The sequence below is a fragment of the Cibotium barometz genome, chromosome 53 (assembly GCF_041138505.1).
Source record: "Cibotium barometz isolate CiBa-2024 chromosome 53, ASM4113850v1, whole genome shotgun sequence".
Taxonomy (NCBI): domain Eukaryota; kingdom Viridiplantae; phylum Streptophyta; class Polypodiopsida; order Cyatheales; family Cibotiaceae; genus Cibotium; species Cibotium barometz.
The window spans coordinates 16,928,822-16,952,933 of NC_141098.1; the positions used below are offsets into that span (position 1 = coordinate 16,928,822).

General features: G+C 38.0%; 1 protein-coding gene across 2 annotated transcripts in view; it reads right to left on the minus strand.

Moving 5' to 3' along the window:
- Positions 1-22,677: 22,677 nt before the first annotated feature.
- LOC147608367 (Ubiquitin-like superfamily protein) overlaps positions 22,678-24,112 on the minus strand; it is a 47,651-nt gene continuing 46,216 nt past the window's right edge. For both annotated transcript variants that reach the window (XM_086789548.1, XM_086789549.1), the window contains 2 exons: positions 23,192-23,443; positions 22,678-23,077 (listed from right to left, as the gene is read on the minus strand). In XM_086789548.1, coding sequence (XP_086645674.1) covers positions 22,821-23,077; positions 23,192-23,443 — 509 coding nt within the window. In that variant the 3' untranslated portion in view covers positions 22,678-22,820. The remainder of the gene's footprint in view (positions 23,078-23,191; positions 23,444-24,112) is intronic.

A 24,112-nucleotide genomic window follows, 5' to 3' on the forward strand; every position in this document is an offset into this window, starting at 1 on the left:
TATGGTTTAAAATAAGCATTAATGGAAATTCTTACAAAAATACCACATATTTTAATGTGGATATTTTTGGTAGAATGGATTCCCTAAATTTCTAGAATTTTTAGAATTGTTTTAAGCATTTTTATGGTAAGAAATATATTTTTTATACATTTTTGCGGGTTTTTTCGCGAGTATGCGATAAAATGTCTACCAATTTTCTGCTGAAATGCAGTAGGGGGCAGCATGTTGATGCATGAAATGCTCTCCCGTGTGCGTGGGACCCTCTTTGCCTCTCAAATCTGATTTTTCTGGTCTATTTTCATCCCGCCCGTGTGAATTTCTCTTAAAAGGGATTTTTTAAAATTAAATATTAATCATAATTAAAATCTAATTATGATTAGGCTTAGTTTAATTAAAAAGATTAATTAAAGCTTAATCAGCCTCCTCTCTAACAGAGAAGGAGAGGATGGAGAGAGAAAGGAGTGGAGAAGATGGAGAGGAGAGATAATCTCTCCCTCTCTCTTATTTTTCTACGCACAGGCGCCCGGGGGGGGGGGGGGGGGGGGGTTGTGTAGCAGCCGCCTGGCGGAAAAATGATCCCTCCCTCCCCCTAAATTTTTTTTTGAGTTATAAGCTTAATAAAAGCTTATTAAGGTTTTTTTTCATTTTTTTAAAAATAAGTTTTTTAATTCCAATAAAAAAAGCATTTGAATTTTTTTTTCAAAAAACAGCTTGGAAAAAAGCCTAAAAAATAGTGAAAATTTAAATTTTGAGAAAAAAATTCTCTGAAAATTTATGAAATTATTTTCTTAGAATCTCTTGGCTTCCCGCATTCCTTGGAAACCTTTTGGCTTTCCAAATTCCGAAAAATCTTTTGACCTTTCGGATTCTAGAAACTTTTGAGCTTTCACATTCTGATTTTTTTTTGTCTTTTCATTTTTCCCAAACTGTTGGCTTTCCGTATTCCGAGAAAACCGTTGGGATTCCAAAATTTTTTTTGACTGTTTGTATTCTAAATGTATTCGGGATTAATTAAAAAATTTAAAAAATTCTTGAAAATTTTGGTATTTTTATTATATCAATGGTATTTTGGTAAATTAAATTGCTAAAATTTTTTTGGAAAAGTATAGGTTTGGAATGCCATAAGATAGGTTTGGTGGAATTCAAAATTATCGTATTTTGAGGCCATGCAGCAGCCACGCGCTTCACCATGGGTTCAACAGCCAGAGCTAGATTGACACGGGGATATGTAGCATTGGATATGCAAGAGAGAGTGCCACCAGGCACATTTTTCAGGAGCCCCAGGGACGAAGGGGTGGAAAATTAAACAAAGGTTATTTTAATTTTTTTGAAAAATGTGGGGTTGGTGTTTGGCATGTTGTGTGTCCATTCAGGCGTGTCCATTCAGGCGCTCGTGACCATTTAAATTCCTTTAAAAATATATTTTTTGACCTAGAAAATTAAAAAATCCATTAAAATTAAAATTTTTCATTGGATTTGAGATTTGTCGAGTGAAATTGGAAATTTCATGAACGATGGGATTCTCAAGAAAAATTAGGAATATTTTATATTTTATTTTTAAAAATTTTAAAAATTGATATTTTTAATATATCAATGGTATTTTAGCAAATGAAATTGCTAAAATTTTTCTGGAAAAATATAGATTTGGAATGCCATAAGATAGGTTTGGTGGAATTCAAAATTATTGTATTTTGAGACCCTATAAAATTAGAGAAAAATTTAGGAATAATCATGATAATTTTTTTTCTAGAGAATTTAATATTTTCGAGGGTTATTTAATGTTGGAGTACGTTTTCTCGTGCATTGAGAGGCACAGCCGTTGATTCTTTTCCATAGAACAATTTTTGTCCGGGATTTACTTCATTTATCGTATCATAACAGAATTAAGTCTTAATTTAGGGATCCATCAGTCCAGCCTAACCCCATCCAGTCCCATGGGTTAGCTAACCACCCAACCACTATAGTGATGGGATCCAATTAAGAATTTAGTTAGGTTTTGCCCCCGGGTACCAGGGAAAAGAGTTCCTAGGCTCCCTAGCTGGGTATACATGCAAACTTAAAATTAGTCACACCACTTACACACCCAATATGAAATTATCTTTTTCACAGAATCAGCTATCTTTAGAACAAACATTTAATGAAATCATAGAGTCACTGATCATAATCCTCAAAATCTCCGATTGAATCCTTAATTCCAATCATTCCTTCATCGGTGCACCTATGGCATCATCGGCAACCAGAACACTCACCACCTATCCACTCAGGGGGTCTTTTCGATAGTTCCTAGCTCATAGTAACCGGCAATATATTCACTTATCAAAATGGAATCTCCGTTGAAGATCAGCAGATATGACTTCATTCCAGTAGCATATAGCTCTAGTGTGAAATGGTATATAATTTGATACAATCCTCTACACAAGAGTGTTAAACAATCCTAAAAATGGGATTGATCATGGTAAAAGACAGATTAAGAAACATAATTAGGGTGGATTAAACCACACTAAGAACTCCATAAGAGAGAGATAGAGATTGCACCCTCAACACTCAATTCTATTGCACTATCACAAATGAACCATACAATGATATAGGGTTTCTAGCCTTATTCCACTTTACATGTTATTATCCATGTGGCAACTCCTTTTCCACTCTTTTGGTCACACTCACACACCATACAATATCACATGTGGCATTCTTATCTTACTACAATATTTTTTATGTTTTCTAAGTTTTATATGGACTCATCAGGTTCTGCCTAGATCACTTGTGTCTACGGGATTTTTAATGAGTGTTACACACATGTGTTTCACTTGCTTACTTTAGAGTTTTGTTTGAACGACACTACGTTCATATACTTCAGTTTGATGAGTTGGCCACCAATTTTAATGCTTCTTTTGGCATGATTAATGTCCATTAGATGGTATGCATTGATTTTTTATGATCAACTATGGTTTTCATGGATTTGAGGAGCTTCTATGCTTTTATCCATGGTTTTATAAGGATCTTTTGATCTTTTGGATAATATCTTGTGCTTTGAAGGTAGCATTTGCCTTCATTTTTTGCACAAAATTTTGGACTATGTTCCTTGTACTCTTGTACATATTCCAACTTGGATACCTAGTTGCTTATATATCTAGGTGAGTTATTTTTCTACCCTAGCTTTATTGTGTTTATTGGGTAGTTATCATTAGAAAGGCACCAATAATTCAAAATTCTTTTCTAATGATGTACTCGCAAAGAGTTATTCCTTGATGTGGTCTCAAGTATATAGAGACAGATTTTAGTATGTGAAAGTCTGGGATAAGGCCATCTTATTCCTTTTATACATGATTTTATTCATTTTTCAAAGACGGCATACTAGGGAGTTTCAAATTAATAAGGTATGTATGGGTGGTATCATGGTGGTATGGGACGCTAGCGATCCCTCACATATATTATCTTATGGGATAATTTGGGCTCAAGATTGTTACTTTGCTTACATCACTTAGCATGTTGACCTCAACATTCAAAGACAATCTCATTTTCTGAATTCATTTAAAGTTATGGTGTGGGCATTCTCTAGAAAAACTTCATTTATCTATAGCCTGCATGTTTTGATGAGGGTAATCTCGTCGGCATTTTCACTTGTTGAAATCTTTTTCTTTAAGAGTTTAACAAGTTTATCTTGTTGTGTTCGGACTAAGGAAATTTGGATTTTTCCTTTGTTGACATTTCTTTCTCTAGTTCCGTACTTTAGGTGATTTCTTTAATCAACCTGATGGTTTACGGATGGACATATGTGACTCTTTGAGACGTTGATGACTCTCTATGTTTATATGGGTAACTCGGGACGTCGATTATTCCATGTGCAGATGTGGGTATGTCGGGGCGCCGATGAATCCCTGGTTCCTGCTGTTATAATGCCATGTTTTTCTACTTTATTCTAAATGGTTTACAACGAGGAAACCACTTTGAGTATGAGTTCCTTTGATCATCCACAATCTGATGGGCAAACAAAACGTATGAATTAGATTATAGAGGATATGCTTCGTGCATATGTCTTTGGAAAAGCATCAAATTGGAAAAAATATCTTCCAATGATGGAATTTGCCTATAACAGTTTTAAACATACGGCTATTGGTTTTAGTCCGTTTATGCTTATGTATGGGTATCAACCCACCCCAGGGCACCTATTGATGTCGATCTTAAGGACATCGAGCTTGATGCATCGAGGGATTTCTTACGTGATATGCAGGAAATGCTAACCGAAGCTCGGGATTCTATCAGGAGTGCTTCTGGATAGGGCACGATTCTATGCTGATAGAGGATGCTCAACTTGGTCTTTTGAATTAGGAAAGTTGGTTTATTTAAAAGTTTCTAAACATTCTCAAACTTTATCAAAAGGAAAATGCTCGAATTTATCTCCTAGATATTGTGGTCCATTTTGATTTATACATCAGATTGGTACGGTTGCGTATGAACTTAAACTACCTCCACATGTTAGAGTTCATCCAGTCTTTCATATCAATAGATTGAAAGGGAAACTGGGAGGTGAGGATAACATAGTTACTCCTCAAGAACTCGTTGACATCGAAGAGTTATCCTATATTCCACGTGAATCTCATAAGGTACTTGAATTCAGGGAAAGGAAACTTTATAGTTGACTAATCCTCCCTGAGGTTAAAATTAGGTGGAAAGATAGGAAAACAGAGGATTCGACTTGGGAGTCGGTTGATATTGTTCAGTGCAGTTCTCCTTCTTTTCATTGCAAGAGTGCAATGTTTTGAGAGAGAGAAAGTATGTTATATACACATTATGTGTGCATATACTAGGAGGCTAATCCACATTAGGCTTGCGAGCATGGAAGCATGGGAACAAGTTCTAGTGGAGCATGGGTTAGGACTAACCTTAAGGGTTAAGGTTAGGGTCAGGCATCCAAGGGTCACACATGGGAAATGGAGAGTCAAGAGTCACTTGAGAGCCCTCCTATATAATAGGGGCATGGGGCACACTCAAGGGAGGCTTGGAGGCTTGGGGGCTTAGGCTATGGTCTCTTGTGTAGAGGATCATATCTACTCACCTACCCTTTCACACTATAGCTAAATGCTATTGGATTGGAGTTATACCTCTTGATGGTATGGGATATCAAGGTAGAGGTATGCGATATTTTATTTATAATTCATGTGCATCCCTTGGGCTCGGGGGTGGTCGGGTGGATGAGTTATGCCTGATTTATGCATAACAATTAGCTAGAGAGATCTTAGGGTTTTAACAGTGGTATCAGAGCAATCTCTAGTTAATTATTGTTATTTTTTCTTTCTTATTGTAATTTTTGGTATTTTTGAGTAAATTTTAATATTTACTAATAAAAATAATATTTTCTTAATTTATGTTGATGATTTTCACATGGATTGTCGATATGGCGATTGGAACGCGTGTTACTACTATTCAATGGACAAATCGACGTTGCAGAGGAATTTCGTGAGTTTAATGCTATTTTTTTCTTATTTTTTTGTGGTTTAAAATAAGCATTAATGGATTTTTTAAAAAAAATACCACATATTTTATTGTGGATATTTCTGGTAGAATGGATTCCCTAAATTTTTAGGAATATTTTCCTACTTTTTTAGAATTATTTTGAGCATTTTTATGGTAAGAAATGTACTTTTAATACATTTTTGCGGGTTTTTCCGCGAGTATGCGATCAAATTTATGCCAATTTAATGGTGAAATGCAGTAGGGGGCAGCATGTTGATGCACGAAATGCTCTCCCGTGTGCGTGGGACCCTCTCCGCCTCTCAAATCTGAATTTTTTCGTCTACTTTCATCTCACCCGTGTGAATTTCTCTTAAAAGGGATTTTTTTTCATAATTAATATCTAATTATAAATAGGCTTAGTTTAATTAAAAAGATTAATTAAATCTTAATCTACCTCTTCTCTAACAGAGAAGGAGAGGGTGGAGAGAGAAGGGAGTGGAGAAGATGGAGAGGAGAGAACAGTGAGGAGAGATAATCTCTCCCTCTCTCTCATTTTTCTACGCATAGGCGGGGGGGGTGCGGCCGCCGCCCCGCCGGTAAAAAAATGATCCCTCCCCCTAAACTTTTTTTTGAGTTATAAGCTTAATAAAAGCTTATTAAGTTTTTTTTATTTTTTTTAAAAAATGAGTTTTTAAGTTCCAATAAAAAAAGCTTTAATTTTTTTTTTCCAAAAAATAGTTTGAAAAAAAGCCTTAAAAATAGAGAAAATTTTAATTTTGAGAAAAAAATTTGTGAAATTATTTTCTTAAAATCTCTTGGCTTTTCGCATTCCCGGAAAACCTTTTGGATTTCCGAATTCTGGAAAATCTTTTGACCTTTCGGATTCCAAAAACATTTGACCTTTCACATTCCAAATTTTCTTGTCTTTCATTTTCTCGAAACTGTTGGTTTTCTGTATTCTGAGAAAATCGTTTTGGGATTCAGAAATTTTTTGACCGTTCGTATTCTAAATGCATTCGGGATTAATTAAAAATTTTAAAAAATTCTTAAAAATTAGTGAAAAATTAGACAAAGATTATTTTAAATTTTTGAAAAATGTGGAGTTGGTGTTTGGCATGTGGTGTGTCCATTCAGGCGCTCGTGACCATTTAAATTCCTTGAATAATATATTTTTTGACTCAAAAAATAAAAAAAACCATTAAAATTAAAAATTTTCATTGGATTTGAGAATTGTCGGGTGGAATTGGAAATTTCGTGAACGATGGGATTCTCAGAAAAAATTAGGAATATTCTAGAAATTATTTTTAAAAATCTTAAAAATTGATATTTTTAATATATCAATGGTATTTTGGCAAACTAAATTGCTAATTTTTTTTTGAAAAATTATAGGTTTGGAATGCCATAAGATAGGTTTGGTGGAATTCAAAATTATCGTATTTGGGGCCCTATAAAATTAGGAAAATTTTGAAAAAAATCATGATAATTCTTTTTTCACAAGAATTTAATATTTTCCAGGGTTATTTAATGTTAGTACATTTTCTCGTGTTGATAAATTATTAATACGAGAAAATATACTAACATTAAATAACCCTGGAAAATTATTAATACAATTGTACCTCGTGTTAGTAGTTATTTTTTATTTGGATTAATTCTAAACGATGTTCTTATGATTTTTTACCATTGTTTAGCCATTCTTTATGGACATGTTCCTTAATTTCTTCAATGATGGCTAGAATCTACGTTCAAAGTGTGTTTCACCTTTGACACTTTTTCATGATAATTTATTTTACATTTATTTAAGTGTGGTCTATGCTTAATTTTTTAAGCCTAAGATAAATTCCATCATGGGTTAGTTGATCGATTTATTTTGGTGAATTTTATTGGATGTTTTTCAAGTTTTATATGGACTCATCAGGTTTTGCCTAGATCACTTGTGTCTATAGGATTTTTAATGAGTGTTACACACATGTGTTTCACTTGCTTACTTTGGAGTTTTGTTTGAATGACACTACGTTCATATACTTCGGTTTGATGAGTTGGCCACCAATTTTAATGCTTCTTTTGGCATGATTAATGTCCATTAGATGGTATGCATTGATTTTTTATGATCAACTATGGTTTTCATGGATTTAAGGAGCTTCTATCCTTTTATCCATGGTTTTATTAAGGATCTTTTGGTCTTTTGGATAATATCTTGTGCTTTGAAGGTAGCATTTGCCTTCGTTTTTTGCACAAAATTTTGGACTATGTTCCTTGTACTCTTGTACATATTCCAACTTGGATACCTAGTTGCTTATATATCTAGGTGAGTTATTTTTCTACCCTAGCTTTATTGTGTTTATTGGGTAGTTATCATTAGAAAGGCGCCAATAATTCAAATTTCTTTTCTAATGATGTACTCGAAAAGAGTTATTCCCTGATATGGTCTCAGGTATATAGAGACAGATTTTAGTATGTGAAAGTCTGGGATAAGGCCATCTTATTCCTTTTATACATGATTTTATTCATTTTTCCTAGACGGCATACTAGGGAGTTTCAAATTAATAAGGTATGTATGGGTGGTATCATGGTGGTATGGGACGCTAGCGATCCCTCACATATATTATCTTATGGGATAATTTGGGCTCAAGATTGTTGCTTTGCTTACATCACTTAGTATGTTGACCTCAACATTCAACGACAATCTCATTTTTTGAATTCATTTAAAGTTATAGTGTTGGCATTCTCTAGATAAACTTCTTTTATCGATAGCCTGCATGTTTTGATGAGGGTAATCTCGTCGGCATTTTCACTTGTTGAAATCTTTTTCTTTGAGAATTCAATGAGTTTATCTTGTTGTGTTCAGATTAAGAAAATTTGGATTTTTTCTTTGTTGACATTTCTTTCTCTAGTTCCGTACTTTAGGTGATTTATACAATCAACCTGATGGTTTATGGATGGACATATGTGACTCATCGAGACGCTGATGACTCTCTATGCTGATATGGGTAACTGGGGATGTTGATTATTCCATGTGCAGATGTGGGTATGTCGGGGCGCCGATGAATCCCTGGTTCCTGCTGTTATAATGCCATGTTTTCCTACTTTATTCGGAATGGTTTACAACGAGGAAACTACTTTGAGTATGAGTTCCTCTGATCATCCATAATCTGATGAATCAGATTATAGAGGATATTCTTCGTGCATATGTCTCTGGAAAAGCATCAAATTGGGAAAAATATCTTCCAATGATGGAATTTGCCTATAACAGTTTTAAACATACGACTATTGGTTTTAGTCCGTTCATGCTTATGTATGGGTATCAACCCAGGGCACCTATTGATGTGGGTCTTAAGGACATCGCGCTTGATGCATCGAGGGATTTGTGATATGTAGGAAATGCTGACCGAAACTCGGGATTCTATCAGGAGTGTTCAAGATAGGACACGATTCTATGCTGATAGAAAATGCTCAACTTGGTCTTTTGAACCAGGAGCATTGGTTTATTTAAAATTTCCTAAACCTTCTCAAACTTTGCCAAAAGGAAAATGCTTGAATTTATCTCCTAGATATTGTGGTCCATTTTGACTTATACATCGGATTGGCACAGTTGCGTATGAACTTAAACTACCTCCACATGTTAGAGTTCATCCAGTCTTTCATATCAATAGATTGAAAGGGAAACTGGGAGGTGAGGATAACATAGTTACTCCTCAAGAACTCGTTGAAGTCAAAGAATTATCCTATGTTCCAGGTGAACCTCATAAGGTACTTGAATTCAAGGAAAGGAAACTTTGTAGTTGACTAATCCCTGACGTTAAAATTAGGTGGAAAGATAGGAAAATAGAGGATTCGACTTGGGAGTCGGTTGATATTGTTCAGTGCAGTTCTCCTTCTTTTCATTGCAAGAGTGCAATGTTTTGAGAGAGGGAAAGTATGTTATATGCACATTATGGGTGCATATACTAGGAGGCTAACCCACATTAGGCTTGTGAGCATGGGAGCATGGGAATAAGCTCTAGTGGAGCATGGGTTAGGACTAACCTTAAGGCTTAAGGTTAGTGTCAGGCATGCAAGGGTCACACATGGGAAATGGAGAGTCAAGAGTCACTTGAGAGTCCTCCTATATAATAGGGACATGGGACACACTCAAGGGAGGCTTGGAGGCTTGGGGGCTTAGGCTATGGTCTCTTGTGTAGAGGATCATATCTACTCACCTACGATTTCACACTATAGCTACATGCTATTGGATTGGAGTTATACCTCTTGATGGTATGGGACATCAAGGTAGAGGTATGATGTATTTCATTTATAATTCATGTGTGCATCCCTTGGGCTCGGGGGTGGTCGGGTGGATGAGTTTATGCCTGATTTATGCATAACAATTATCTAGAGAGATCTTAGGGTTTTAACAGTGGTATCAAAGCAATCTCTAGCTAATTATTGTTATTTTTTCTCTTACTATAAATTTTTTTAAGCATTTTTTGAAGTAAATTTTAATATTTACTAATAAAAATATTAATTTGTTGATTTGTGTTGATGATTTACACGTGGATTGTCGATATAGCGATTAGAACGCGTGTTACTACTATTCAATGGACGAATCGATGTTGTAGGAGAATTCCATGAGTTTTATAATATTTTTTCCTATTTTTTGTGGTTTAAAATAAGCATCAATGGAAAATCTTACAAAAATACCACATATTTTACTATGGATATTTTTGGTAGAATGGATTCCCTAAATTTCTAGAATTTTTAGGAAAATTAGTGTTTAAGTTCCAATAAAAAAAGCTTTTGAATTTTTTTTCAAAAAATAGTTTGAAAAAAAGCCTTAAAAATAGAGAAAATTTGAATTTTGAGAAAAAAAAATTCCCTGAAAATTTTGTGAAATTATTTTCTTAGAATCTATTGGCTTTCCGCATTCCCGAAAAACCTTTTGGCTTTCTGAATTCCGAAATCCTAAAAATTGGTATTTTTAATATATCAATGGTATTTTGGTAAATTAAATTGCTAATTTTTTTTGAAAAAATATAGGTTTGGAATGCCATAAGATAGGTTTGGTGGAATTCAAAATTATTGGCCAGCAAGAAGGGGATGATGTTTAGCACCCCCTCTCAGCACCGGATGCAGAGTGAACTCCAAGAAGCCAGAGACGCCATCCTCGATCAAAGATGAAAGACTGCAGAAACAGGTACCAAGAAAGCTCCACAAGCAATCTCCTTAGCAACTCAACTACAAAATCAATAGAACAAGCTGTCAGGTACACCGCTCCTCTGGAAGAAAACAACCAAGTAGGCTGCGACGTGCTGCTCGAAATAATGGTTCCAAACCCAAGTGTAAGAACACTCCCAAAGTCGAATTTTGTGTATCCACCAGCCTGGAGAAGGTATGAAAAACCTCATAACCAACCAAGATCAGATCTTGTATATAATCAATCCTGGGATAAGCAAACTGCTCCTCACTGGAACCCTAAAAATAAATAGTGTCAATCTGCTCCAACTCTGTACCAAGAGTAGCCAAATGCTGTACAAAAGCATCCTTTGAAAATGTCGGCATCGCAAGATGTAAAGACTATGTAGAAAAGATGGGGTCCATCTGCCCAAACTCCGTACCATGAGTTGCCCAATGCTATACATAAGTACACTCCAGTGAGGTGGGCATTGCAAGATGAAAGGACTCCACATCCCCCTCTGAAAAAAGATATCGTCGGACTGGTACAAGCCCAACTTGATTCTGATTCAAATCCAAAAAACTCTGGAAGTACCACTGTGCGCCCTAGGCAGCACGGTTATCACAGATCCAAAGCATCCCACTGGGTCCAAAAAGGCATCCTCCAAAACAACAAGCCTATAGAATTGGTAGGGGGGAGGGGCATCCTCAGAAGCATCAAAAAGAGATACAGAGGTAGGCTCCTCTCATCACAATGAGGAAGGAAAGAAGGAATGTAAACTGCAGTGGTAACAAAGTCTTTAAAAGCATCACAGATAGCAGAAGACTGTTCCATAAGTAGAATCAGATCCCAAGAATCAGCAACAAATAAATGATCCATGTGAAAGGATCACACCTCAAAGGGAAAAACACCCTCCTTGTTCTGCAAAAACTGCAAAGAACACATGTTCGGACAAAATCAACTCTGCTCACAGGATCTTTGAAAAAAGATCACTACTCTCCTCCAAAATTTGTAAACTCCTATCACAGTAGAAAGTCTCCACAAATACAAAACACACCATTGACAACTTCCAGGTACATCTTTAGATGGGCGGCCATGGTGGGTGAAAGCTTGGTCAATGGTACAACCCATCGCCTGGATTTTTTCTTCAAATTACAAACCTCTCTAAACGACGCTACCATTTTCACAAATCAATGATCTCTAATCTTTAGTGAAGATATCTATATTAGTCTCGCAAGTCGACATAATTCTTTCAATCATCGCCAACTAGTAGCTACTTCATAGAGAGAAGTTTAATAAGAGTCTATATGACTCATTTCTTGTACTTCATGTATATCTACTTCATAAAAGCACTTAAATATACATAAAAGAATGAAAAGCACATGGGAAGAAGCATGTAGGAACATGTCCTATTCAATATCATTTGACAAGAATCCCACCACACAAAGGGACTTCATTTCTTCAAATGATGAATGTTACTTCAATGAATCAAATAAGGAATTGAGAATCATCATCTCCTTCTAATGATTATGTCTACGTTCCTCCGGATCCTTCCCTCTCTTCTCTCCCATTATTAATATCTCTTAGCGTCCCCATTAACACAAATCAAATGTAACCTTGCTTATGATTGCCAAAAACAAAGTGAGCAAAAAACTCGAAAAAAAAATGCTCACACAAATATAAAAATGCAATCGCTCGCAAAAAACCCCTCCTCCCACCCCGTTAAGAATTCCCAATAAACCACCAAACTTTTCATTTACTAACTAGTCCTAATTATTCCTTCCGAAGGAACAAAAGACCATTGAACGCCAATCAACATTAAAGCCATCTACAAGCATGTCAATTCTCCCCACACAAAGGTCTTCTACTACGTGATCACGAGGATGCGATCGGCATTAGGAAGGGGGAAATGTTAACCCATTCCTAGGGTTAAAAAGAACTACCACCATTACCTTACATCAACGAGTCAAGGTAGATACACCAAAGGATCACACATTCAAGATATGAAGCAATGGTGTCCAAATCTACAATTTAGACGGGCACCCGTAATGGTGTGACAGAGTATTTATGACAATTCCCATTTCAAAAGCATGTGGTAGCATGTAGGATGAAGTCCCATGTAGGATGAAGTCCCATGTAGGATGAAGTCCCAAGTGATGTACTACTTCATGGATATATTATGAGTAGTCATTGTAATAGAATTAGGCCTCTTATGAGCCTAAAGTGCCCGGCTAGCCACAATTTAAGTGAGTGTAAACACTTATGGCCATGTATATAAGTGAATTTCTCTCATAATACAATATCCTCTCCCATTGTGCAATTGAGTCTTACACTTGCTAATCTATCTCCCTAATGCATGCTAACGAGTCTGTGTGAGTGAAGTGAGGTGAGAGGAGGGACGAGTACCTATAGTGTAACGTGTCGGTGCGACAACGCTCTCACGGGAGGCACGGTGGAATTGCTTCTCAAGGAGTTGTAGAGCTTGGAGACCTCAAGGGTTACGAGGTTAGCCACATTGGAAAGATCCTCACGACAGTTGCGGTTCACCATGTAATCTCTTGTTGGATGTGTTTTAAGGGGGTTAGGGTGAGCCATAAGCTTGCATGCAAGAGATAGATGCATTAAGCATGTATGTAAGAGCTTGCATAGGGCTAGGTGTATAGAGTTAGATACAAGAGCCTTATGCATAGAGCCTACATAGAGCTAGAGGAAACAACCTTCATGGAGCTCGATGCAAGAGCTAGATGCATAAAGCTTAATGCATGCATAGACCTTTATGCAAGAAGTATGCATGCATTAAGCTCTATGCATAAGCTTCATGAAAGCTTGCGAGAAGCCTATGCAAGCTTTATGCATAAGCTTGAAATAGGCCTATGCATAGAGCTTGCAAGAAGCCTATGCATAGAGCTTGCAAGAAGCCTATGCATGAGCTTTTTGCATAAACTCTATACAAGGAAAAAATCCTATACAGCATGCTTTATCCACCCACCTCCCCATCTCGGGGCCTCTTTTATACAAGTAAAAAAAGAGAAAAAACAACAAAAGCAGTTAGCGTTTACGGCCCATACCTGGAAGTGAAGAGATTGTGTAAAGTTCTTCACTTGTATACACACAACACAAGCAAACCAACAAGCACAAATTAGACCATTACGCTGTATGCATCTAGCTTAATGCAAGAAGCATGCATAGAGGTTGCATAGAGGTAAACCTAAGCTTGCATAGAAGGCATAGAGGTAAACCTAAGCAAGAGCTTGCAAGGCTATATAGATATAGAGCTTTCATAGAGCTAAACTTGAGGCATAGAGGTAAACCTAAGCAAGAGCTTGCAAGGCTATGCATAGATCTTGCATAGAGGTAAACCTAATCAAGAGGCTTCTTATAATGGCTATGCATAGGTTTCTTGCAAGCTTGCATGAAGCTTATGCAAGCTCTATGCATAAGCTTCATGTAAGCTTGCAACAAGAAGCGTATGCATAGAGCTTGCAAGGAGCCTATGCAAGCTCTATGCATAACCTTGTAAGAAGCATATGCATAGAGCTTGCAAAAGAATCCTATGCAAGCTCTATGCATGAGCTTCTTGCATAAACTCTATATAAGGAAAAAAGTCTATACATCATGCTTTATCTATCCACCTCCCCATCTCGGGGCCTCTTGTATACAGGAAAAAAAAGAGAAAAATAACAAAAGCAGTAAGGGTTTACAGTCCATACTTGGAAGTGAAAAGATTATGTAAAGATAGGCAAACCTAAAAATACACACAACATAAGCAAACCAACAAGCAAATCAGACCATTAATAGAGCTGGGGAAGGCAAAGGAAACAAAGGCCCTTGCTTTTGACACCATTACCTTAAATAGTGAGAGAAGGAGAAGAACAAAAAAAACCTTCAAAACAGAACAAACACATACAAATACACACACACACACACACAAACACACAAATTAGTAAATCCATGGCAACAAGGAGGGAAACATGAAAAAAAGAAGGGATTTAGGAGTCTTCACTTCTGAATCCAACTCTGTACTTCAAGAAACAGGAAATGGTCGTGCAGTAGAGTTTTGTAACTTTTACGAGCGCTTGTATTTGTGCTTGTATTCGCATCGGTATCATGTCGATAATAATTAAAGTTATTTTCAAGACGATTATACCGACGAATATACTGGCACTGATACCAGCGCAGTTACCGGCGTCCTTAATTTTCTACAAGCTTTGAATGTAATTTTTTTTGCCAACGCCCGATTTACCATCGCTTACACCGATGCCTGTAATAGTCGCCTAACCAACCATCTTTGGTAACTGGCCATTCCCTTAGTGGGGGCTCAGTTCATTTACAAAGAGACAGGAATGTAGAGCCTCAGGACAAGCAGGCTTTCAGAGGAGCTACTCTACCCTCAACCACATCTTCATCCTCTGTGCCACCATCGAGGAGGGTAGAGCCCGACATCAGAGGATTTATTGGTGCCGCTGCTTTGTGGATTTTTGCAAAGCTTTTGATATTGTACCCCAAGCCTGCCTTCTACACCTTCTACATGAGATAGGAGTCCCATCTGACATGGTTTGGAGCATCATCACCCTCTGAGTCTATTTCTCTCATCGGACGAGTGAGAGCCCAAGGCGATACATCACAGGAGATTTCCAGCACTATTGGGGTGAAACAAGGTTGCCCTCTATCACCCACTCTTTTTTGGCCTCTACATTGATGAGATCTCGAGATTCATTGACAGATTAGGTGGGGCTTGTAATGCTCCTTGCATTATAAGCTTGAGGACTTGTAAGACTAGAACTTTGATTCTCCACCCAACCATATCCCAAATAAACCCTAAACATATGATCTTATAGACCTAAGTGATGCATGACCTTCCAACTTCAACCCCTTGACCTTTCATTGGCTAGGCATGGCCTTTTCACTTTCCAATGCCTCTTCAACTACCCTTAGAAGGGGGCACCTACTTCTGTGACCTTTGGGCCATTTGCACCATCTACACACACAAGCCTAGAGGCGGAGCAGAGACACTAGCTATGAATAAAAACAGGCGACGCCAGAGCAGAGGCAGTTGTAGAAGAAGCAAGAAAAGTCAACAAGAGTAGGAAAAGTCAATACCAACAGGTACAGTCAACCGGCCAGCAAGAAGAAGCGGTGATCCTCTCCAAGAATAGGCAACATCCCTCTGCAAAAACAGGTGACGACCCTCTTACCTACAAGAGCAGGCAACGTCCGTTTCAGCATAACAGTAACACTCGACATCTCTAATCTAGCAAAAGCAGGCAATGATCCTCACTCCAGGAACACAGACAAACGGGCCTCTTGCGAACGTACACACACACGCACACCCAACGTCTTGTCCAAATCTCTATCACTTTTTTGGGGGGGAGGGGGGCGCGTGGGGGGGGGGTAAAAACCATTGTTCTTATTAGGTCAAATGTACAGAGAGAGATCCGGTCACACAGCAATAGAGGTCTCCCAGATGAGGAAAACTAAAGACAATGGAAAAACAAATCCAAATGAGAGATTGATCTAACTGTTGTAGATGATAGCAATCATGCAGAGATTGTCGCAGAGCGATTGATGGAAATGCTGATGTCGACTGGAAAACCAATCGATTACGAGTAATCCAAACTGTCCAGAGATCCCAAAATCGACTCCATTGTAAAAATGGATGTGCAAATATTTGCTGATGTCTGTCAAATATCTAAAAATGCTGAGAAAAATGTGCACCTAGAAATGTGGCATTCAAGCATCTAGATAAATGAAGCAAGAAATCATGTGTGTCAAGGTAGCACCACAAGTGGTGACTGGTCTCATTCAAGCAAGAACATCTTGGACAATGAGTAGAAGCAATCTTTCTTCTTGCCAAAAGGCTACCAAACAAGAAGTACTCTAGCAATGCATAATGAAAAGAAGATTCTCTGTTTGAGAGGTACCTTGCTTTTCCATAGCCTTTGTAAAGTTTCTTTCCCACCATATCCCTGGCGTATTCATATTCCATGGCATATTTCCATGCTTCAAAAACATGGTGGTGGTATGGATCCTTGCTATTGTGATATGTGAAAAAGGAATTTCACCCAAAAAAAGGCTCTCCTTTCTATGGAATATCTAAGCTTCCTGTCTATCCTAGCCACCAGGGTCTAGTATAACATTCTGAAAGTGCTGTAATCATGTTTGGATTTTCTACCATGTAGGCCTATAATGCATACTCAAACCCCATCTTTGTTGATCCTACAAGAAAGATAGAACACATCCCTCTGTTAATATGACATCTTGCACAGTCCATATGCCTTTGATAAATAGAAAGTAAGCTGATCTAAAAGTTATAATCGCCAATGGAGCAACAAAAGCATGACTCCAATGTATGTTTTGCTGCCTAAATGAATTTCCTATCTGAAGGGGGTCTTCCAAACCATATTGCAATACTGCTTTCCAATCAGCAATTAGTAGGCTTGTGTATGGGCAGCTAGGAATCTTGCCTTGGACATGTCCAACTAGTATATCCTGGTAGTTTGTTGAGCCAAAAAAGTTTGTAGCATGGTTTCTTTGCATGCTAACATATGATAATGAACATCAAGGACATTAAGACCACCATATAGCTTGGAAGAGCATATTCTTTCAAATCTCAGAAGGCATGGTGCTTTCTGATGATGTTTGTATCATCATAAAACCTCCATGCTATTTGACATAAAGTGGAGAATCTCTTGTTTTGACCATATTAAAAGTGGCAAGAAGAACTAAATGTCAACCATAAGAATGTTGAGATAAGTACCAATAATCCAATTTGGCTTACAGCCTTTGCATGAACCAATCAGTAGCAGTTCGATAAGACATTCCAGCCTAGAGGATTTCCCAAGTGTCGAACAATGTAAGTGGCCTGAATAACCGCTTGTCCAAAGAGCTCAAGATCTTGCATAAGTACTTTAAGATCATTTGGTGTATTCTTAGGGAAGAGCAACCAAAGCACACCCATTTAGTAATTGCAACCCATGTGACTTCCTAGTATTAGTAAGTTTATTCATGTAGAGAACTAAAGGATGAGTTGCAATTGCATATAATAAAGCACTTAAAGGGCATCCCTATCTAATAGATTTTCCCAATACCCATTGAGAGAACAATCCTTTGCCTAGTATATAGTGTTCCATACTATCTTCATAAAGCCAATGAAAAACATTAGACAGGTTTTGCCCAAACCCAAGCCTTGTCATGACTGCAACAATGTAATCCCAAGCCCAAACCCAAGCCTTGTCATGACTGCAACAATGTAATCCCAATGAACAGTGTCAAATGCCTTTGCTACATCAACTTGCAGTAATAAGAGATCATGCTCTGTATATTTTGCATATTCTATCTCCACATAAGCATTACAGATATAAGTGATCTGTCATCTCGGAGCAAAGCCATACTATGCAGGATGGAGGCTTATATTCAAAATCTTTTTGAGTCTGTCAGTGAGCATTTTCGTGATCATTTTATACATTACTTGCATCAAAGTAATGGGTCACCAATTAGATCAATTTTGACATGGCTATTTTTTGGGCACCAGTTTTATGAGCCCTTATTGCCAAGAAGATGGCATAATTCCTTGCAACCATGTTTGATTGGTCATAAGCAACACGGGCTACTCAAGTATTTCCCAAAATTAAAGAAAGAATTCAACAGTCAAACCATCCCAACTTGGCGATTTCCACCAGCCTAAAGATTGGCACCAACGAGCTCTAAAACTACAAAAGGAAGTTCAGGTGTCTTACTTCCTATGCATCCATAATTGACACCACCTCAAAATGGAGCAGGTGAAGTAAAAGAATGTTGAAATAAACAATGCATTCTTGTTCTAACTACATAAGATTTTACGTCCATTCACCAGTTTACATTTGAGCTTGTGAAATGCATTGCTTTTGCCATGTTGAATACAAACTCTTGAAGAAAGCTTTGGAGGAACAATCCTTTCAAGTAGGGGTTTTTGTCTCGTGATCAAATTTGCCATTTTTGCTACTTTTGTTGATCAGTTTTATCCGATTCATGTTAGGCATAATTCACCTACATTTCTTCATAGGATGATAACAAACGAATATGGCTAAGCTCTTCAAGAACTTGCAATTCATTTTTCAGCCCAATGATTAGTTGTCTTTCTCCTCCCAAGTACCATTTTCCATAATCTTTTATCACCTCTTGTATTCACACTGCAAAATGATGCCAAGCAATGTCTATGTCCTCATACATTTAAGCTTTTAGGGCATCCACAATAGCACACACCATTTCCTAAAACATGGGGTGAGTGAGATAACTATTATTTACCATACAAAGCCGTTTGGTGAGAAACTGTATATCATCAATAGGATCATCCAAGTAAAGAACCATCCATAAGGGAACATGATTAGAGAGTCCCAGTGAATAGGCAACTCACATATGACAACATGAGGATCGGCATGATTAGTATTTAAAATATACCAATGATCCAAAAGAGCATGATAATCAGTAAGAGCAGTGTGATAGAATGTAAACCCTTTTACATCCGAACAAGTTTCTTTCCACATATCTATTGCATTCAGACAACAAAATGCATCTGTCCATGAGATCCTCTCAGCTGCAATCATGTGAGAGCGACCACGAGTATTGTCCTCTCGTGATGGTGAATTATTAAAATCACAAACAAGAAAGCATTAGTCATCCATGGATACTGCATAAGTTTTTACCAAATAAAGCACGGTGCGAGCAGATACCAGAGGAGCATGAACATATTCAAATTCATAAGTCCACTCATTTAAAATGCAATGTGCAATGATCAGTCTACCATTTGGATCATTATAAGTCACTGTTGTGTGTAAAGCATGCCGTATAAGTACACAAACACCAGAAAAAGTAGTCAAGCCTACATAATATATATCATAGTCATGGGAATAACCAGTTTGTCTAGCAAGAGCATGCTAACTATGTTCCTATATACATAGTTCTAAAGTAATCTCCAAGTTTGCGGGTTATTTAACCCATGTATATTATGTGTCAGACATTTTATTGGTGCATGTATATTCATCACATGAAAGCCATGTCAATATCAACTTGCATGCTCTATAATTTTCGCATTCCAGCATTGACATGGGTAAAAGTGAATGCCTTACTTTGGGATGTAGTGGCCTCCGTCCAAGTGCGGGAGTGCCTTGGTAGAGGTTTCACATTGATCATTTTTCTTGGATGTGGGGTTTGCCAACCCTCTACATCCGACATGCTTCTCTTTTGCAACATCAGATTTCTAAGGTGGCTCAAAACGCACTTGTGCTTGCAGTCCAGCTTTATTTCTAGTATGGATATCCATATTAACCACATGAGGTGGATTAGCTATCTTAATGGAAGAGGGTTTGGTTTGAGGCATCGAATCATTCATGATCGGAATAGGAGGGACTAAATCAGCCGGAGTACACAATGTCGATGTGGAGCATTCGGAGGCCAGACGCCCAAACCTGTGACAAGCTCTTGCAAAAACTCCCCATTTGAGTTCAAAGCATTTTTCCTCCATTTGTACATGATGCATCAATTCCCACAACAACAGATGGAGGAGTGGGTTTGTCGATGTCCCAAAGTATACAAAAACGATACGATTTCCCAACATAAATAACAATGTCTAACTGTCGAGCAAGGCCAAGCAAAGCCTTATTGAAATTTATTGGAAAACTAAGTACCTCAACCGACACAAGACAATGATGCTTTGATAAGTGTCTACTAATCCTTGGTTGGAGTCCATGGGAGCACATGGACCATTTGTCTACCATAAAACAATGATGATTTTTCCATTAGTTTTTGTTTATATGCAGGATCTGTAAGCACCATGTCAAAAAACCCTCATGCAACATAATACACTTCATCTACATAACATCCTCGGAGCATATTTTTCAACCACTGAACAATATCAATGGCTAAAGGTATTTTTCCAAGAAAAAACAAGATAATTGCACTCTCAGAAAACTAACCCTTAGGTAAGATTATCTGTACAGATATTTTGTATTTTAATGTGGGTTTAGGTTGCTTGTCCCAGCATTGGAGGGGCTGATTCTTTCACCCATTTAAGGTTTTCACCGTTGCAAGACACACATCCTCGAGAGTAGACACGTCCTTGAAATATTGGCTGATAAAAATCTATGGAAAAGATCAGAACAAAACACACACACACTCTTACACAAAAGCAAAGGCAACAACGATGAACAGAAATGACAGCCAAAAGGCGGGAGAGGAACTAGCCGTAGAAAGAAGCAAGAGAAAGCAGATGGCAACGACCAACAGTAGCAGGTCTTTGGCAAGAAAACAAGTGATGGACCTCTTTGCAGCAAGAGCAGTCAACAACGACAAGAGGAAGACTTCACCAGAAGAAGAGGCGACAATCCTCTCTGAAGCAAGAACATCTGACATCCCGATTACTAGCAAGGAAGCATACGATGACTAGACCACACATACCCGCACGCACACTTTTTTCTTTTCTTTTTTTTCTTTTTTCCCTTTTTTTTTTGGAGAAAAGGTGAAGAACAACTACACTCCAGTGATTTCATAATAAAAAAAATTAAAAACAAGGTGGACTACAAGCTACGCGCGCGTTGCTCACACACACACACTCTCTCTCTCTCTCTCTCTCTCTCTCTCACACACACACACACACATGCATGTGCAAAGAGAGGAGGCTAGGAAGGAGGGTACGTCATCAGTCAATCTCACTTGCTATAATCAATTATAGCAAGTTAATGGTCCTCTTTGACGCATGTTTCACATTTTACAGATCAAAAAATATAATCAATTATCATAAAGTCCAACAAGCTGAGTAACAGCAAAAAGTTTTACAAACTACTGTCTTTTGGAGTCATCTCCATTCCAAAAGGTGTTGCCCGGCTTAAATGCATCATCATCATCATTGTGTTCAAGTACGTGAACACACACACACACACACTTTTTTTATGAAACCACTGATTCATTAAGGATTGCATGGTACAAAGAGATCTCCAAGGTCAAAAGAATCTCAGAGTGAGAGGTAAAGAGACCTCCTTTAAAAAAAACGAAACATATAATAAAAAATCATTGATTTCGGTAGATTGCGTCCACAAAGCCCAGTATCTAGTCCAAGAAAGGAAAACTATGTAATTTGGCAAAGGCGACGAAAGGCGATCAAGCATCCAGAAGAAATTCCTAAAGTGGTTGTAGAGAAATCCTATTCTCAAGTGCCCTTATATTCTGTCCAAGAGAGCACGAGAAGAGGGACATCCCCATAACAAATGAATAACTATCTCTTGGCGATGAGAACACCTCTTGCAAGAGGCAAGTGCAATGTTTCTCTTAGCTAAGAAGGTGCCAGCCGGAAGTGCACGCACAATGCATCTCCACAAGAAAAATCATCGTTTGAGAGGTAATTTGTTCTTGCAAACTGTGGTCAAGGAGGCCTTCCACCAACAAAGAGGTTTGTTTACATGCCACAACTGATTTGCATGTGTTTGTATCCAAGGTAGAGGGAGCATAATTTTATAGGCTCTAGTTGCCATGAGGTGATGGAAAGAGAAAGGAGAGTAACCTCGAAGCTGCCTATCGAATTTCCAGTCTCTTAACCTTCCCTCCTCCTCTGGTGGAGGTACCAACTAAAAATCTTGCAATATAGAAATTACTTCATGCCATACATGCTTGTGATGCATACCCGGATTGTATCTCCTGCAGCCTGTGGAAAGGAAAATACATTGCCTTAATCATCAACATTATCAACTAAGCGAACATCAAAGTTGGAGAGGAAGTATGCTTTTTTGGGTTGTAGTGCAGCCAATGAGTGTTGAAAAGCCCTACTCCAATGAATACTTTCTTTTCGCAAAGAGTTGCCTCGATCTCAAGGTTTGCCCGACAGAGAAAGATGACAAAGAAGCATTTTCTAGTCATGTATAAGCTTGGTGGAATAAGGGCAACTCATTTGATGTTGGTACATTTGATTGCGACAATGTCCACTCTCTCTCTCTCTCTCTCTCTCTCTCTCTCTCACACACACACACACACACACACACGTGCGCATGCATACCCACACACACACACACATGCATATGAAGAGAGAGGAGGTTGGGGGGGAGCGTGGGTTATCAATCAATCTCACTTGCTACTATGACAAGTCACAAATTAATGGTCCTCTCTGACGCATGTTTCACATTTTACAGATCAACAAATGTAATCAATCATCATAAAGTCAAACAAGTTGAGTAACAGCAAAAAGTTTTACAAACTACTGTCTTTTGGAGTCATCTCCTCCATACTGAGTGGAGTTCCCATTCCAAAAGGCATTGCCTTGCTTGAATGCATCATCGTCGTCATTGTGTTGAAGTGTGTGAATATTACTTCCCCAATTTCTATCTTGTGGGCTGTTACTGGGGCTACCATGTTTCTTCCTTTTGGATACTTTCATCTGATCAATATCTGGCTGAATCGTACCTTGTCTTTCAGTACTCTGCCTCAAACTCTGTTGAAGGGTTGGGTCTGGCTCTGCATCGCATTGTTCATAACGGAACACACCAGTAAGAGTGCCAAAATTGGAAGTGCAGTTGTTGCAGAAAAGACTTCACTACAACATTCAAAAGTAGCTAAGAGAGACCATACCATACTGCCAGCTTGAACTTCCTGATCCACCATTGTGTGTATTAGCAATGCCTCCTGTGAAATAAGAAAAAGGATTCAAGTATGATAGAATTTTCCATATCACACCACTATTGCCAGCATCCATCATCTGTGAACTTGGTGCCCGAGCACTACGCTCTGTAGAAGTGATGGGTGTTTCCTGCAATGGACTTGTCACAAGAATCAAAGTCGCACGGTCTTCCAGGCTCAGTTCCCAAAGTGTCCTCTCCATATCTACAAGTAAAAACAACAACCATATGGTCTAAAGTTACCACCACTCAACAAAAGTTACGATTTCAAAAACGAGAGAGAGAGAGAGAGAGAGAGAGAGAGAGTGAGTACAAAAGACCGGAAGGGTCTATGAGAAAAGTGTTACAAAAGTTCCATGAGGTAATTCCATCATGGAAAAGAAAAATATAAACAACTAGCTACATGTATAATGGTGATCATTTGAGATAAGATAAACCTCTCAGAACAAAAAAATAGCCACATGACAAATTTCACTTTGTGGGTGCATCCTCTATGACTTCATATAGGTTTTCTATGTCCACCTCCATTTCTTTTAATTTATATAATATAATATAATATTATATATATATATATATTTTGTTGGGGGGGGGGGGTCTCCCTGTGCCTATAAAGGATCTCACAGATCTGAGCTGGTCCCATGGGGCCTGTGGTACAGGGCGGCCAGGTGCCCTGGCCCCTGCAGCTAATGTGCTCTATCCACTGTGAACCCCCTGGGAATGTGGGACCGCCTAAGTGGAGAGAGAGAGAGAGAGAGAGAGAGAGAGAGAGAGTCGGTTCCTCGGGTATTGAATAAGTGACACAGGAAGGGATTAGTGGGAACCCCCTAATAAGCAAGGGACAATGGGTATGCATAGGGAATGAAGATCAGAGAGG